This window comes from Condylura cristata, unplaced genomic scaffold (assembly GCF_000260355.1).
Source record: "Condylura cristata isolate star-nosed mole 26May11 unplaced genomic scaffold, ConCri1.0 scaffold00033, whole genome shotgun sequence".
Taxonomy (NCBI): Eukaryota; Metazoa; Chordata; class Mammalia; order Eulipotyphla; family Talpidae; genus Condylura; species Condylura cristata.
In genome coordinates this window covers 5,257,443-5,276,414 of record NW_004567134.1, presented here as the reverse complement: position 1 = coordinate 5,276,414, position 18,972 = coordinate 5,257,443, and the positions used below count along the sequence as shown (strand labels likewise).

The following is an 18,972-nucleotide window of genomic DNA, read 5'->3' as shown; positions in this document are numbered from 1 at the left end:
TTAAATTACTAACTGAAGAGTAGTATAGTTACTTAATAAATATGCAAAATACAATCACCGCACAATTTTGTAAAGCAAAAGCAAAATAGTACCAAACATACTTGCATTCAGTTCAGTTGCTCAGGATATTGTCATGAAATGTTCAAGAGAGCTTACTAAAATTATCACTACTCTTGTGAAGTCACAATAATCAAGGTCCGGCTGTCCAAAGCTAATGTGTTTAAAGACTGACATTTGAACCTAAGTGCAAATAAAATCTTATTATTAGTACTTTTACACAAGTACTAATACTCGAAGAGGTAAGATATCTTATAAAAAAAGATAAACATTTTTAATGTTTTCATATGTGATTAAAACTTCATTTATGGAATGGGTCCATTTCTTAAGAGTACCTATTTTGAATGTATAAATGTTGGATTGTAGCCATTGTGTCCTGCCATGTGGCAGATTATTCTGTAGCTTAAGAAAAGGCTAGATTTCAACACAACACTTCAGATCACTGCTTTACGAGTAGCAGGTGCATACTATACCCTGAGAGCATCAAAAGTCATCCCAAAAGGTCTAATTTTTCATTAATGAAAAAATTCATTTCCAGTAAGACTATACTTGCAAGATCCCATAACTAGAATGTGTCAGACCAGAATTCAACAGCCCTGCTTTTCTCTGATTCAGCATATCCACTACCCACGATGCTACAAGGTCATAGCAGAAAGGTAATTAGGATTATTTCTTACAACTGCATGTGTATCTACAAGGATCTCAAAATAAAACTTTAATTAAAAAAGTAATTAGGCTGATAATGTAAGTACCTAGTTTATAAAACTGGAATGCAAAGTATCTAGAACTATTTATTTGCTTCAAAAATAGCAATTTAAGTTACTAAACAAATATATTTCATTCTAGAGTCACAAGAGATTCTATTAAAAGTCTTCCTTAGAAGTCACAGCAGTATGCTTTTCTATTATTTGTCCTTTAATCGCTCTGTTAGAATTTTCTGGAAGATTTCAACGTGCAGAAGACAAGTTTATTCAAAGACAATAGATACTCATATACAAGAAAAATAATTACTTCCAAGAAGCATAATTACTAAAATATTTGACCAAACTGACTGGAAAATGCTTGAAGAGTCATTTTCTGATACTGCATTTTAAAAATCAGAATCTGATTTTCATATAGCAAGCTAAAAATAATGTACTTGTTATAACTACGTTGTTTCAAGTACAAATTCATCCAAGAACTATGTATAATGGGTGTAATCTGAAAATCCATACAAGCAAGCCAAGGTCATATGAAGTAGCCATTTAAGACTGAATAATACACTACAGGACATTTAACATTACCCCATATCATCCACACAGATTCCCAAGCAATGACACTATTTTGGGACTCAAAGAATGCACAGTTCAAAAATCAAAATTGCTTCCCTCCTTACCAAAGAGTAATAGAGGGTGGGGTCACTCAGAAATCAGGTTTAAGTATGAGTAGAATTAAGCTAGTGAATTTCCTTTCAAATAAGGAATGAAAAGTCATCCACTTGAAAAGGATTGCATACGCCATTCTCTGTGATCTTTAAATGGGGCTGTCTTGCATATATATGGTGAGCCATTACCTCATATTGTTCACATAATCAACATAAAAGGAGTATGTCTATGTTTGCTGATGTGAGCCAGCCAGACTCTCCACAGGGAGGCAAGAAAGAAATGACTCTAGCACAATGAGTTTCTCTGCAAAGCTGAGAAGTATGTAATAGATTCCAATAGGAAGGACTTTGGATCCTTCTATTTCCTGGCAAGCATAAAATAAAATCTGAAGAAAACTAAGATAAATTATTATCAGCTTTCTCCTTAAAAAACTGAGGTAAGAGTTCCTTCACTCCTCATCTAACAAGCCTCGGAACATACCCAATCATGTACATAAGCAGAGTAACCACAGTACTGCAGTGCCTGGGCCAGAAACACACCCATCAATGAGCAGAACCCCACTTCCACAATTATGTGTCACCCTGTTCCTGTGTGTGACACGGTATGACTGAGGTGTACATTTTTTGAGGTGAAAAGTTTAATTCACAGCACAGAAGGGAGAATTTTCTTAAGATGCTAGAATTCCAAATTAAAAGATTTCTCTGGGTCTTTGACTCCTACAACGTAATTATGTCCTAACACATTTTTAGAGGAGTGACTTTAGCCTGTGATGAGCACATAGCTACCACCAAGATCTCTAATATTTCCTCTCACTACAGATTTATATACAATGTCTCAGGTTCCTAAGTACACACTATTAAATTGCAATAGGAATCTTAGTTACTAATTCACTCCACAAATTCACTTCCAGAAAATTCTAACACAGTGAATTTACTGAATAGTCAGTAAAAATTTGCCAAACAAAATATTTTCTAAAATCTGTCACCAAATGTTTTTCTTCCTTTTTCATTAGGCTTGCTAACAACATTTCAGTATAATTCTATAATCTGTGAAACTTTCTAGTTAGTATGAGGCACCCACATCCATTTTACAATTTCCCTTTCGTGTTTTGCTAAAGGTTTCACTCCTTCCCTCCAATCTGGCTGTTTCCCCTTTAAGCTTAGCCAGTCCCACAAGCCTAGAGTGAGTTTATGTATTCCTTTGTGGTGATTTCCTCTGTGAGGGCAGCACCCAAGAGCATAATAATTGCTACACTTCCCTCCCCCTGGCTCAAGCAATTTATTAAAATCTGGTCTTTCTAAACCCAACAGTCCTGCCAGAGTCCCTGGCAAATGGAATCTCCTGGTCCAGCGGATGTTTCTCTCAATGGAAATGCACTCGTCTGTGCCATGTTAAGATGGAAAGAAGGCTGAGTCCTCAGCCCTCCCTCTGGGAGTCCACCACATCTCCTGAGCCATGCCTAGCCCCAGGAGCAATAGGAGTAGACAGTTTTTGATACAAGATAAAAATCACAAATCCCTGTCTCCTTTGTGCCATTTGGTAGGCCCCAAAATACAAGAAACATAACCTACTGGAACTCACCACATCCTGATACAATTGCTAGAAGGTGCCAGATTGTGGTGTTACAGCAAATCATGAAGCTGAACAAGAAATGACAACAACAGCCCCCACCCCCTTGGTTTTGTAGGCAATTTACTTCAAACAGCAAGATCTTAGCTCTAGGCTCATGATCCCTTGCTCCAAAATACTACTGTCATACTTCATGGTGCTTTCTTGGATGTAAATAATCATTCCAAAACCTTATACTTCCACTCTGCAGACCTACAATTATCCTCCCTTCCATCCTATATCTGTCATACACTCATTTTAAACCCCACTTTTAACCTGCAAATAAGGGGATCCCCTCCACAATGTCAGACATGTTACCTTCTGACCACGTCCACGTATCGATCCTGCTCATATGTTCTACTGCCAGGACTGAAATGCTTTTTAATCCTCTTGTATCTTATTTAGTGTCCCCCTTTCTTCTACTCTCATGTTCTTTTATCCAGTAAAACTTCCGTGGGTAACAACACTAACCACAATTACTCTCATGTACCTTACGTCCTTCTTGCTCTATCTTCTTTCTTTATAGGCAAAATCACATACTGTTTCAATTTAATGTTCCACCTGCTTCTCACTAGCACTTATTCTTTTGAATGTGGATGGAACTTTGCTTTCACTGGGCTGAAAAGCTAAATTGTCTTCTTCCACAGTCCTACTTCTAACTTTATAATCATAGGTACCTATTTAAACACTCTATACCTCAGTTTCTTCATCTATATGAAAGGGAAAGGATCAATACATAACTCAATATATGTATAGTAAAGATTAAATAAACTAATATCTATAAAGCAGTGCCTGCCACTTAGTAAGTCTTGATAAATTTTGGCTGCTACTGCTGTTATTATTAAAAATATGTTTCTGTCCCTTAAAAACACAAAATTAGGCCTCCCTGTTGTTACAGCAGGTTAAAGCACAGCACTAAGAAGCTAAAGCCACTTCAGCATGAGTTTAATCCCCACCCCAGAGGTGATCCACATGGCACTTCTCCTGACCTGCCCACTGCTCCCCTCAGCAGTGTACTTCATCAATTGGCCTGTTCTGCTCCCCACTCTGTCTCTGGTGAGTCCTATCACCACCCCTGCACCTTTGGCCTGTACCCCAGTTCTGTATGTATAAATAACCTTAAACACACACGCACACACACAAAATGCATCCAAAAGATTACACTGATTTTTATACAGGAAAATTCCTGATGATATTTTAATTATTTCTGAAACATGACAAAAATATGACATGAAGGAAATGAATAATTTGTTTTTGTATTATCAAAACCATAAATGGTTATTAGCTACCATGGTACTGACAGTATAACAATATTTAACATGTGTGTTTTCTTCAAAATAAAGTTTCTTCCACTGATTTTACTGTAAACTTCATTTAGAAAAAAATGTTTATACAAAAAGCTTAAATTAAAATCTATAATCAGTCACTCTACTAGAAACAATCAACATTATCACATTGGAATATAATCATCTTCTATATCTATGCCATGTAATGTGGTATTGTAACTATTTAAATAAACAAATTTAGAAATTTAGCATTTTAATTGAACTAACAACATTCCAAATACTCAATGTGACTAGTGTCTTTTCTCAGAACAAAACAGATATAAAAAATTACCTTCATCACAGAAAGTTCTGAGGTTTTTTTTTCCCTAAAAAAAAAGTTGCAATACTCAACTTATCATTAAATCTTTAATGGTATATTGTAATATATTCATAAAGTAAAAACAGTTTAGGATTACTCTATATTTTTATGCTATATCAGATGACACATATTTTTAAAACTTTAAATGTATGCTGTCAAATCTTTTGCAGAGACTAAGATGTATTTTACATTACCTATGTCTTTAAAAAATGAATTCTCCTATGTTCTAGTAACATCCAACAAAACAACAACATGGGATATATCAGCAGCAGGAAACAGCACTCACAAAGTGGCAACTATTTAAAAGGCCGAGAAAGCAACGGAAACCAACAAGCCAGTGAACTTCATGAAAACTTAAAGATAGAACCTTGACTGGATTCCAAGAAATTAAGAAGCTGAGCTGAGTAATAAAGCAAAAGATTCCCTATTAAAAAAGAAAATATCCAGGAAATTTTTTAAATCCATAAAAATATTATGATCAAATCTGAAGAAAGCTGAAATGTATTATGACTTTGAATCATCTGACAAGTATAAAAGAATATTCACTTGCCTATGACCCAAACAGCAAGTAATAGATCGTTAGTATATACCATATACAACATTATCACAAATTGAGCTGTAGCACATATTATCAACAGCAATATATTTCTAAATCACAACTTATAGAAATTATGATAAATGACAAAAGATAAATAACTCATTAAATTCCTATTGCTACCCTCTAAGTAGTATAACTGTACTTTGCATATGGGTTACAAATATGTATGACCACTTTTCAAAGAAAAAAATATGTCAAAAAATCAGTGGAATTTTAGAGATGCTTAATCATATAGTTATACACATCTGTATCAGCACAACTTGAGGGCCCATCCCCCATACCTCTGGTCTACACCCCAGTTCTTGGAGACATAAATAATGAATAAATCTTTAATAAAATGAATAAACAGGTTGAGTTTAATGACTTTGGGTTGCAAGGAGTAATTGAGGTAAAAATAATGAGAATATATCATACAAATATTATGTCAGTCACAGCATCCCAGTTTATATATCAAAGATACTTTGTTTTACTTTACATTGTTAACATTTGTGAATCTAGATATGAAACTGAAAGGCATACAGTGAGTATATCTGATGTTTATGACATGTAAAACTTGATGAATACTGCTGTTTTAAGTGTGATCTTCTAATGTTTCTTTTATTACCACCTTTATTTCTTAAAGAAAAAAGTTTCACATAGAGGTTTTGGAGGTACATCAGCAGATACAGAAGACAGGCCTAAGGAAAATTAGGATGAGGAAACAAACAGAAAAGATTTCAAAGTAAGGTGACTTTTCATTATAGCCACAGAAATTCCAGGCTTAGCGAGAGACTCTAGCAGGCCTTCTAAGGGACTCCCCTACTGGAATTACCATCCTTGCAGCTAAGATTGCAAGGAAACACAGATTATCTGGTTTCATGTACCAAAGTTACATAGTTACATTTAGGGGAGGGAGGAGAGGAAGGAAGGAAGGAGAGATGAATACAAAGACAGATAACTGAATATTAAGACTTATTTCTTTAAGAAATGGGGATAGTGAAATATATTAAATATAAGAGCAAAATTCAAAGATAATGCAAAAATAAATCAAAAATCCAATTCCAATAGATATATCTGGTTTAGTTAATTTAAAGTTATCTTCAGTTGTAATAATTGGACATATTGTAAAGTAAGTCTTTGGTGATATACTTAAGAGAGGAAAGGAGCATATAAAATATCAAGAATGAAAGGTAAGAGGGGTAACAAAATCAGAATCTACTATTAAGTGAGCAAAACATTTACTATCCAGACAACGCCCTCTCTTCGTTATGTATAGGAAAGGAGATAACACATTATAATGAATCTACATTATTATGAACATATTAATTATATGAAAAATGCAGGAATAAGCATTAGCACATAAAAAGAAAATTCCATCATTGAGATTATCAAGAAGTTCACACACATAATTACACAGTGCTTTTCCAGTCTTAACACAATGAAGCTTTCAGATAGGAAGAAAAATAGACCAAAGCATTATATTATCCCCAAAATCTCTAAGTGAACTTGAAATGATTTTGAGTATCAGAAGGTTAGTAGAGAAAGAGATACAAACTTCAGATAGTTCTGAATAACAATAATATTTTAAGACTTGTGTATCATTGGCTATGAATTGATTTTCTCACAGACCCTTTACTTTTATTTAAATATGAGAGAGAAAATTTAATCACTTTTGCCTTGCAATTATTTTAATATTTTAAAGAAATTTTCTTTTTACTATGGTGAAAATTTTTTTTCTGGGTTTTAAAGAAGCTGTCTCTTTTTTATTATATAACAGTTTATTTTACATTTTTACATTTTTTTTTCATCTCAATTGTAGTCCCTGCAGGTTTCCCATCACCAAGTCACCTGTGTGCCATCACCATAACCCTGTGCACTTCCCTCCCCACCCCCCTGTTTTTGATCCCATTCCCCACTACACCCCCACAAAATGTCTCTGGTCTATGGTTGTTCATTATTCTTGTTATTTTCTCGCCTGGTCCATTATACTCCTGCTATGAGTGAAACCATCCAGTATTTTTGTTTCTCTTTCTGGCTTCTCTCACTAAGCATGATCTTTTCCAGCTCCATCCAAGTTGCTGCAAAAGACATGTGTTTCTCTTTTTTGGTTGCTGAGTAATATTCACTAAGGTGAAAATTTAAGGTGACAAAGGACCATCAAATTTGGAAGGTCTGAAAAGAATTATTTTTTTTAAGATTTATTTATTTATGCTTACTGAACTGGGGTATAGGTCAGAGGTGAAAAGATTCACCAGAGACAGAATAGGGAGCAGAACAAGTAGATCTACTGAAATACACTGCTGAGGAAAGCAGCTGGTTGTCAGAAGAGGTCTGCCATGCCATGTGGGTCAGCTTCCTGGCAGGGGATTGAACTCATGCTACAGTGGCTTCGAGAGTTTCATAATGTGGTACTTTAAACTGTTGCACCACCAGGGAGAGTCTAGAATTGTTTTAAGTAAATACACACATGCACGCACACACGCACACACACTCTTGTAAGTGTGTATTTTCCCAGGACTTTCTATACATTTCCACATAATACTGTATCAGTTAGGATATGCTGAGTTATGTTGCAGTAACAAAATTCTAAAATTTTAGTGATTTAATAACACCAAGATATACTTCCTATATCCACAATATATTCATCTCAGTTTGGTAGGACATTTATTCAGACCTTATGTTCAGAAGCTGACAAGGCTCCACTCTCTTAGACACTACTGGTTTCTGTGGCAGAGGTGAAGAAGCCTAACAAATCACAAGCCAGCTTTTAAAGTCTCTGCCTGCAAGTGACTCATTACTTCCATTCACATTTTTCTGACCACAGCAAAAGTTATGCCATAAACTAACTATGGGGGTGGGGGGTGTTGTGGGAAGTGTTGGGTGTAGAGTATAACAATCCTTCTAAGTGACTGTAAAGAGCTATCAGAAAACAGATCTAATCATTCCCCAACATACACTCAATTATAAATTGTTTATTTCTTTCCAATTATTTTTGAGTTCTTGGGAAAAAAATACTGTATCTCATCCATATTTGCAAGACTTGTAGCTTGCTCAGGCTGGGTACTTAATAAGTGTTTGTTGGCCAAATAACACAGTTTGTAATATCAGATATTTCAGCCTGTTCAAGAAGAGGAAATATTAAAAAGAGACCTTTGAATCTGACACAAAGTTCATGTGTAATCATTGAAAAGTGTCTCAGAAGGATGACAAATTGAGGTGAGGAAATAAAGTAAAGGCATGGAGACATCCCCTTCCAAAAGTTTGACAGTGATTCCAAGGAGAGAGTTAGGACAGCAGTTTGAAGAAATATATTCTATATCAAAAGGTTAGTACAAAAATCTGTAGGGAAAGCAGATGGCAGAGTTTGGAGAGAGAGGATGAGTAATTGGTGAAATGTTTAGGAAGCACCAGGAGGAAGTGAGAGCATAAAATAGGCACGTGGGTATTAGGAGAACAATCTTTTTGCCCTAGAGATGTGAATCAAGAGGTTGAAAATAAAGCAACTGGCAAACAAAGAGGAAACTGAAGCTACCCCAGTCTCAGTGTCTTTATTTCATCTGGGAAATGGAAACCAGAAAATATCCTGAATGCAAAACCCGACAGTGAGCCAAAAATTCGAAATGCAGGACAAAGTTTAGAGTGACCTTGGTAGGGAAGAAGCTACCAGGGATTACAAATGGCTGAGCAGCGCGAGTAAGGGTGTCCAGTTGGCACTGAAATGTTAAATGGCAGAGCGAACACTCCTCCCCACAGTTATTAGAACCATCTATATGATTCAGTGACTCATTGCCATCCTACAAACGATCTGCTTGTATATTTCGTCCCAGAACCCAGGAAATGCAAGGAGATGACCGCTGGCGGGCATGAAGCAGGACATGGAATGCGGAGTATCCTGTTCAAAAACAAAACTCTAAAACTATGGTCGACCATTTGGACATAGTATTTGGGGGAAAAAAATTAATTCTGGAATAGATTTTTTTCAGTGGACATTTTAATCCTTCATCCCTGGGTAAAGTTAGAAGCTCTAGCAACTCACTTTAAGCATACACAAAAGTATGATACAACTTCTACGAGGCTTTTCTTACTTATATAATGCAACACCATGGTCTAATATTAACCTTTTAAAAGAAAGTAAAGTAAAATAGACGGTTTTTGCAGACGATCAGAAATGAAGCTAAATCATCCCTGAACCTCTGCATCCTTTCTGCTGCCTTAAGAGTGCTGGGGGAATATAATGCTGGTCTCAACAATAGTGAGATCTGAAAAGGAAATATAATGATACCAACTGCAGAACGTTTTTAGTTTCCCCTTGATTATAAATGTGCGACAATAACAAAGCAATCATTATAAGCCATTGTAAGGCAAAATTGATATCTTGTGGTTAAATGTACAGAACAGTTAAAATCCCTGAAAAGTGTTGTAATGAAAGAAAGAATTAAGTCAAGCAGAATTGCAGCTGACTTTAGGGGCAAAAAGATGAACTCACAGTTTGAGGTGACAATGGGAATGCCAGAAAAAATGATAGGAGATGATACCCTATAGAGACAGTAAATCTCTTATTAGTTTTTATAAAACTAGTTATGAATCATACACAACCAAAAAATGTATAATATCAAATGTGCTGACTAGTATTTTTATTAAGTTATAAAATTAATAATCTATAAATTCTATGACATATTTACTCAAGGCAACATAATGTTCAATTATGGTATTTTAATATAGAATCGAGTTCTCAAAAGTATTTATAGCTTGTTTTACAATTTGAATGGTAGTCCAAAGAAGAGCTGAGAAAACAAGAAATAAAAACACTAATGTAATTATACTCGCTTTAACAATATCCTTTTTGGGGATATTTCCAATATTATCTTTGAAAGTATTCATTGTTGAACTCTTGCAAGTTGCTTCATAATCTGAAAAATTTCAGGAACTCATAAAACAAGAACTAAATAAACCTTTGCTAGTCTATTACAAGAGCTTGGGGTTATTATTATTATTATTTTTAATATGTGGCTGGCAACTTTATTCTTTTAGACCAAACTATTTTGATGATTTTTCCACCAAAATATGTCAAGCCATCCTATAACTAACCTCTCAGTGACTTCCAACTGTTTTAGTTTGCAGACCTCACACACCCATCTCCACGAAATGGTTACCACAGACCCATCTGCACATGCATTAAGTACCAGTGGTAGGAGAATCCACCAGGACGTTTTTCTATGCATTCTCTGTTCACACCATGACAGCAGCTAAATATCCATAATTTATTGGCATCATGGCCATTTCTTAGACTACTGACACCTCTGCGAGAAGTAACTTCAAAGATTCATTGTTGTTTATTTTAAGGACAAAGCAATGAGCTATGGACATAAAACTATATCAAGAGGAAACAAACACCAATGCCCTTAACCTCTTTGTTCCCTGCAAGAAGCAAGACTACTTTGCATTGGCTTAGGTCCCTCTGTTCACCTCATGCTGCAACTATTAGGAACAAAGAAACAACATTACAACTTTAATGCTTTGACTCTCCTTCAGTGGGAAGGTATGAAATAGAAATGTGTAACTATGTATTCCTAGGAGACTCCGTGATAATCAGGGTGATCACTCGCTTGGCACATTTCTGTTTCCTTCAGGTTATAAAAATTGAGAGGCTTCTGTATTATTTGATTATGCAGCCCCTCTAGAGACCACAGGCTATTATTACTTTAAACCTTTTATTATTCTGCGACGCACAGTGTCGATTATTAAAATATTCCATTTGATTTATAAGGCTGGAAAAAAAAATACATTGCAACCCTTTGCTTCTCAAAATAAAACCAGTTGACGTTGCATCCCAAACACATTTGGGAAAGGAGTTATGTTGCCAGGTTTCAAATTATCAAAGGGATAAGGTAAAAACAAATTCATTGGATAACACAAAATTTCCAAACTCAGCTAATGGACAAGATGATTCATTGTTCTGATGTGGCAAGACAAAATGGAAAGCCAGAGACTGGGAAAGCACAAAAATGCAGAGACTGGAAACTTTCAAACTTGGGTATGGAAAGCTAGCAATCTGCTGTATTCAGAAAGTAATAGGCAGCATTCATGAAGATGCCTTTTGGAGTACCAAATTAGCCTACTCAATTTAAAAACTTATTAATGGTGCTCAAAATTTTCTTTAAGGACCACATCAAGGTATAGATAATAACTGTTAGTCAGGTTAGCATTTGCATAAAATTAGTTTATCTTTGCATCAATTCTGAGTCTGGTTATAAAGACTATTTTAGAGTATATTTTGGAGCAATTTCCAAATTAAAGTTTCATTAGTGCTCCTTTAATACTGTCATTTATTGATTGTGCTCATTCCATTGCATTCATATACTATGATTGTACCTAGGTAAACCATTCCAATGTATGATAAACAACAAATTATGTCCTGGTATACATAGAAAGAAAAGGAAACTATTCAGCTTAACACGCAGAACACTGGACTTTAAGTGAAACAGTTACTAATCGAATGTTGCCATCTACATGTTACTTGGCCCTGTAAAATCACTTGATCTTTATTTGTTTCTTATTTTTTAATGTAAATATGACTATTTTTAATGTAAATATGACTAAATGTCTGACCTAACTTGTGAAGGAAACAAGTTGTAAGTTGCAGATTTCGCTTTTCATCCTATAAAACACTTTCAACCAGATGGTTTCGCTCATAGCAGGAGTATAATGGATCAGGTGAGAAAATAATAAGAATAATGAACAGTCATATACCAGAAACATTTTGTGGGGGTGGAGTGGGGAATGGAATCAAAAAAGGGGGGGTGAGGGGGGGAGGGAAGTGCATGGGACTATGGTGATGGCACATGGATGACTCGGTGATGGGAAACCCATGGCGATTACAATTGAGATGAAAAAAAAGTGTACAAAATGATGTAAAAATAAATAAATAAAATAAAACACTTTCAATGCAAGCTTTTACTAACAACAGATAGAGTTTTGCCTTAAGTGGACATAGAAATGTAAATTCTATCACTTGTAAAGGAAAACTTTTCTATCTTAATTAATACTTTGTTTTCCTCAAGTTTTTTTATGAATGCTACAAATTCCTAATTAGGAATATTTTTCTCTCATTAAAGGAAATGTTTAAAGAAAACAGTTCTTTCATCAGATTTCCCTGAGTTCTGAGTGGGTCTGCTGCAACTACGGAAAATTTAAATTAAGAACATACATTCTAATTTGTGGCCTAAAATAGATTTTTTTTCTCAATATCAATCTCTCCACAATGACTTGTAATAATATTTTATTTATGAAGACATAAAGATAGATTGGCATCAGAGTAATTTATGATTAATAAAAGCCTTAATTAATAAATTAGTAAAGATTATGTCATTAATTAATAAATTTTATAGCTCCAAAATTCTTACCAAATTATCATAGAAGCTGAAAAAGATATTTTGAAAGTAATTTCCTAAGGTCATAATCTTCTTTATGAGATGTTAAAATACTTTATTCAACCTGCTAAAAATCATTAATTAACGACTAATTGAGTTGTACCTGTTTTATTAAACAGAAGGAAATGAATGTAAATTAAAATATGATAGTTTGTTATACTGCTTTAACAGCAATTTTTATAATTCTGGGAGCTTTTTTTAATTTCTGATAGATACTTGTTTAGTTCAATTTGCCCTAACTTCCAAGTCTATACATAGCTGAATTTAATTATTTACTCACTAGACAAATGTTTTACAGCACCTGTGTTGTTCAAGAAACTGAAAAGCCGAGCAAGAAGTAGACACATTAATAAAGCACAGAAAATAAGTGTTGCTGAAGATGTGGAAAAATGGAAAATAGCTTCAAAGAGAAATGTGTACAACAATGTTAACAGCTCCAGCACTCACAATATGTTGACTAAATTTTTACAGCTTGTATAGATTTAAACCCAGGTGTTCTAGTCCCTATGTGACATCATTCCCTTCTCATGTTAAATGAAAAATTTGGCTCAATGATTTTCAAGTCTAATTTTATTAACCATATCAAATTCATAACTCTAATAACTCAATCCATTCATTTCATTAATATTTATGTTTAAATTCTAGGTGATCTGGATGTGTTTGGGACACAGATTACTACCTCTTGGAAGCTGTTGTCAACCAAATGCCTTCAGATTTTTCAGGATGCCTTCTCGAGTTTTATATGTATTCTAATCAATTTTCTCTCATTTCCGTTCAGGGTATATAAAAGAAATCATTATAAGGGAAAGAAATCTTCAATACTGTTTAATAATACATTATAAAAACATATCTCTTTAATAATAAAAAAAATAGAATGCATGCCAAGGTCACCAAAAAATACTAATCAGAGGCTACGTGACCCAAAATTATGGGAAACCCTTCTGAAAATCCCCAAATGCACCTTCTACACTGCTCTCAACAGTTTTTTCTTCTCAAGGACAAAGAGGTTTAAGGGGCAGTCAAGGTGTGCTAAGATTAGTAGCGCTTACTAAAAGATGGTTTACATAACTATATCAAAGGGAAAAAGAACTCTCCTCCCCTGCAGTCCTCTTGCTTTAAAGACCCATTTAGGGATGGTGCAGGCTTGTTTATGTGGGAGATATAATTCCATAAATAGATCAGAGATAGCTACTACAGGTAAGTTAAAAAATTAAATACATTGTTGAAGGGCACTACAGTCAAAACAATAAAGTCATTAAATGTTCCTGAGGTGTCTGTCGATCCCATTCTAGTGTTGACTTCTAGTATTTTCTATGGACTCATCACTAGGATAGAAACAAGATATTCTTTGGCGCCCTCCTCAATCTGCAAAATATCAAAAGTGCTACACAATTATTTCAATATGGTTAAAGTGGGCTAAAGACTTTGCTATTATTTTTAAAAGCTGGGTTATTCCAGAAAGAGGAGTTATTCTTACTAGCAGAAAGTCCTGGGAGATATAAATAAATACATTTTATGATCAGTGGGATTTTTTTTAATGATCTCCAATGTGTTTGTTATCCACTTGTTCAAAAGTTAAATTATACCAGCAAAGTTTAGGCATGTACTCTATACGAGTTGATCTAAGTTTCTTAGAAGCTATTTAATGATTGCTTGATTTTATTTTAAAGATTTATTTATTTGTGCACACAGAACTGGGGTACAGGCCAGAGGCTCAGGGGCGGTGAGAGGCTTCACCAGAGTCAGAGTGGGGAACAGAACAGGCAGATCGACGAAGTACACTGCTGAGGGGAGCAGCGGGCGGTTCAGGAGAGGTCTGCCATGCCATGGCAGGTGGTCACCTCCCAGGGCAGGAGGGGATCGAACTCATGCGGAAGTGGCTTTAGCTTCTCAGTGCTGTGCTTTAACCCGCTGCACCACCAGGGAGGGCCAATTGCTTGATTTTTAAACTGCAGGCTGTATTTTACTCAAACTCACGCTTTCGTCTTTGTCAATAAACTAAAACATGTTATCCATCTTGAACTCAAAGCCCTCAAAAGATTCATATGTACAAATCCTTCTCAATATTAGTTTGTTTAATCTGTAATATCACTGTAAAGCAAATGGCTACAGATTTTCAATGACTTTTTGGAGATCTAGTTGTTTAAATCGCAAAATAATATCCAGTGAAATATTATTAGTTCTACTGTGCAAATATGGACATTATGAGATTGGTAAACGATAATAGAACACATCTTCATATGATTAGAAAGTTAATCCAATTCACAAGACTCTCCTTGACATAAAGTAATCTGCAATCTAAAATTCATGTTTGCAATTCCATATTTTACTAAGGTCAAATATATTAGCCACTATAACAACTTCATTACCTACTTTCCCCAAATAAGCAAAATCTTATCAACTTGTTACTGTTACTTCTATGCTTCTGTTAAACTTTATATTCAGACATGCATTGCTTTTAGTAGGGAAATGTGATTTTTTAAGACCATCAAATGCTTACAGATATAAATCAAGAGAAAAGATGAAAATTCATATTTTAAGCAAAACTAAGAAACTACTAGAAACTCAATTTAATTCTAAGCAAAAGAGAAATCTTGGCAATTACCATTGTCTAAAGGAACAGAGAAAAGCAGTTTTACTTTCAAAAACATCACGCAAATATAAAAGAGTAAAATATCTTTAACTTCTCAAAGATCTCCAATTCCCAGAGTTAACCCCACATCTGGGATTTTAATATCATTGTGTCCCAGGGGATTTATATACTGTATTTGATAATTCCATTCATGTCCAGGCAAATCAGATCTGGATTTATTACTGTTCCTAAAACAAGCATAATTAGAGCTTGTGAAGAAACATTACAAATGCACCCTATCTGTTGCTTCAAATACTCAAAATCTTCAGACAGGCACTAACATTTATCTGAAGAATTAACATGTAATAGACTCATAAATTTGGAAATTACAAGAAAATAATGGAGATGACTACTCACCTCGCTACATACAACTCAGAATAAGAAATACAGCATCTTAATTAAATTTCAAATAAAGTGAACTCTAAATTAGATGTGAATTTTTAACCAGAATTGTTATTGTAAGTAAAACACTATGTTTGTGTTGCAAATATTGAATTGCAAATATTTTTCATTATGAACTTTTGATGTACCTATTAAATAGCAGATCACAGCAGGAAGTATAATTGTTTTGAAACACTGCTGAAAATAAAAAAGAAATTTTAAGACAAGACACTACTTTCTCTTAATAGAAATTCAATGTCCTGGTAGAATCTGGGTATTAATTACAAGTTGGCTGAAACATGAGAATGTCCATATAGATAATAACAGATTCGCAATACAAAGGTGATGTTAGCACCAGGTACATTTGATGTTATAAATCATACGTTGTTAAGAGTAGTGATATAATATAGTGATATTGATTTACAATAAAGAGGCTCAGAGACATATGTCATCCAGGAGAACACCTAGACTGCAACATCCAGCCTTCTTTAGCGCCGCCAAGCAGAATCACATAAATGCCACACAATTTTCAGTTGATTTCGAGACTCAAACTCTACCTTTCTGTTACATTAAAACATCTGGTGTGGTTGTGAATAAATTGATCCATGATAGTACCATCTCTGTGCAACTATTTCATGGATTTAGAACTTAAGAAATGTCATCCTTCCGTTTTCCAGGTGGCTCAATGTAGTTGTGGACTGGCTAATGGAACCAATTTTGGAGTCCAGCAATTTTGGTTTCCAAAACACTAATTCAGAAACTTTTCCAAATGTAACAGCTTAAGTATCCTTTTTCTTATCCAAAAAAAAAATGGAAGTGGTAAAGGTGCTGCTTTCTTAGGGCCGTTATGTATGTAGAGGGGCCCAATACTCTGCTTAGAATACAGTGAATGGGCAGGAAAGCAGATGTCACTATTACTATTACTAGTGTTTATTGTCCAAAGCCACTTCGTCATGGAAACAAAAATATTCCAGGATTTCTAAATTTTGATACAGATCCTTTTCCCTTAAATCAGTGCTTCCAACCCTCACTTACTTAAATCTATGATAATCTATTAACTCAGTTATGTGTCCATTCTCCCAGTCTGTATTTTAGCTCTATGAATAAAATGCTCAAGTTAATTTCTGAGGAACATCTGGGAGGAAATATGAAGAAATTGCAGCAAAGCCAGACAAGCCATGCTGCATCAATCTACATAATTTGAAATGACCCATATTTGCCTTTCATGCTTAGAGACCAGTATATAATGACTGCATTACACAACACAGGGGCAGGGTAGCATGAAAACCCAAAGGTTTAGATACCTTTCCAGTGGATTTCAGGGAATATGGTGAACCATATTGAGTAAGCATAGGAATTGAGTAAGCATAGAAAAGGCATGTTTCACAGACCAAACAGCAAAGAGAGAAATTTCTGGAAAGAACAGAGAAATTTCCCCATCACATTCCCACAAAAGCACTGCAGGAATGTCACAGAAAAGCACCAGCTCAAGGGTCCTTAGTTGCACCTACATAACACAAGGTACTCTTGGAAATCAGTGTAAGGTTCAGAATGTGGTGGATGTTCAACTGCCCAGAAACAGCATATCCTTCATTTGAAATTGCAAACCAGCTCAGGCTAAAGCAGGTATAAACACATCTTCCAGAAACATGTGATGTGGAAAGGTATGCATTGTCCAGGTGACATTAAAAAATGGGTAATTCAGAAGTAGAGACACCTTATTGGAGGTGACAGTTTTCCTCTGACCCCAATTCACACCCACAATAAAACTTCTCTGAAAATGCGAGAGATCACAAGGGACACAAATCAGTGCTCTTCCTCCTGACTCGGCCTCAAGGGTACCAGTGGAGGGATGAACAGACACACTAGGTGAGCAGGAAGCCTGACTGTCCTATCAGGTTCAGGGATAAAGGTACGACTTTACCTTTAACTTCCCACTGCCCCCCTAAATGAGGAAGAGATGCCCCAGAGATCCCTTGAACTCAACAGCTTCCCATGCTGCACTCAAGTCAGATGTGTTCCAAAGAGAAACCTTGTGAAGAAAGAACCTTACAGAAAAGACAGTGATGAAGCTGCCCCGCTGTGCTTTCTTATCCCAACAACTTCACCGGGTTCCCGAGGAAGGAGCACGCCCCGCATACACCCAATAGGAGACAGCCAGCAGGGAGTTTCCGGATGCCCAGCCCTCCTGCTGGGTCCTGCCAGGCTGACCCTGCCGCCCCGCCGCCGCTGCTTCGCCTGCCCCTTGTTCTGTGACAGCGCAAGGTGTCTGGAGACCCTCAAGTTCTGAGCTCTCCTCTCCAGTGCCTGCAACCTTCCACCAAGCAGGAGCGGTGGGGCTGCGGATGGATGGTGTGGGGGCCAGGGGGGCGAGGTCCCGGTCAGGACCCTGCAAACACCCATTCAGAGCGCCCCAGTCCCACAGTTTCGCATCCCGCGGGCTGCATCCCCCGCCAACTCTGCAGCAGGAGCCCAGACACCTCTTTTGCGCTCAACTTACCATGGCTAGGCTGAGCTTTAGGCGTCCCCAGCAGCTTTTCTCTTCTTCCTCCCACTGAGCCCTTCATCCTCCTGCTGGCAGCCGCCCGGCGCCCGGGCCCTGGCATCTGGGAGGAGGAGCAGCCGCCGGGGCTGACTGTCTCCGGGGACGCGCGGCTGCACGGCCGCAGCTTTGGCGGCTGTGGTTGCGGTGAGGCGTGAGCGGCGACCACACAGAACAGACCCCAAGCGCTGTGCTGCTGTCCCTTGGGCGCAGGCTGAAAGCGGCAGCCAGCGTGCCTCTGTCTCGGAGGCGCTGCGCCCCCAGTGCTGCTCCCGGATCCGAGCCAGCCTCAGGTGCACCCGGCTGAGAAGAGGTGCAAGCCTGCGCGGAGGGAGGGGCCGGCCCCAGGCCCGGTGCGCGGGAGAGAGCTGAGAAGCAGCCAGGAGGCAAGGAACTAGCTTGAATGTAGTGAATGGATCGTGCGTGTTAAAGGAAAACGCAAGGTACAAAAATGTGCCCAGAAACTCAAAATGGGAAACGACCTTTGAAAGACTCCAGAAAGATAAGGTGTTCCTTTTGTGCTTTGGTCTTGTAAACCCCTTGGTATCCCACCACCACCCCCAACCCAAGCCACACACCCTTTTTCTTTCTTCTTCAATAGTTAACCTCAGCAGTGAGCAGATACTAATTGATAAGAAATATGCAGGGAAGTTTTTACCTCCACAGACCCCCCAGGGCTCCACTGGAGCCACCCTATTCCATTCTACTTAGAGTATTCTCTCTCTTTCTCTCTCTCT

The 18,972-nt window shown here is 36.7% G+C and overlaps 1 protein-coding gene across 1 annotated transcript in view; it reads right to left on the bottom strand.

The window, feature by feature from the left end:
* The window catches only part of ZNF385D (zinc finger protein 385D), a 672,940-nt gene extending 654,517 nt beyond the window's left edge, over nucleotides 1-18,423 (bottom strand). Inside the window, exon 1 of the mRNA XM_012732206.1 lies at nucleotides 18,194-18,423. Coding sequence (XP_012587660.1) covers nucleotides 18,194-18,299 — 106 coding nt within the window. The 5' untranslated portion in view covers nucleotides 18,300-18,423. The remainder of the gene's footprint in view (nucleotides 1-18,193) is intronic.
* Between the last annotated feature and the right edge of the window lie 549 nt (nucleotides 18,424-18,972).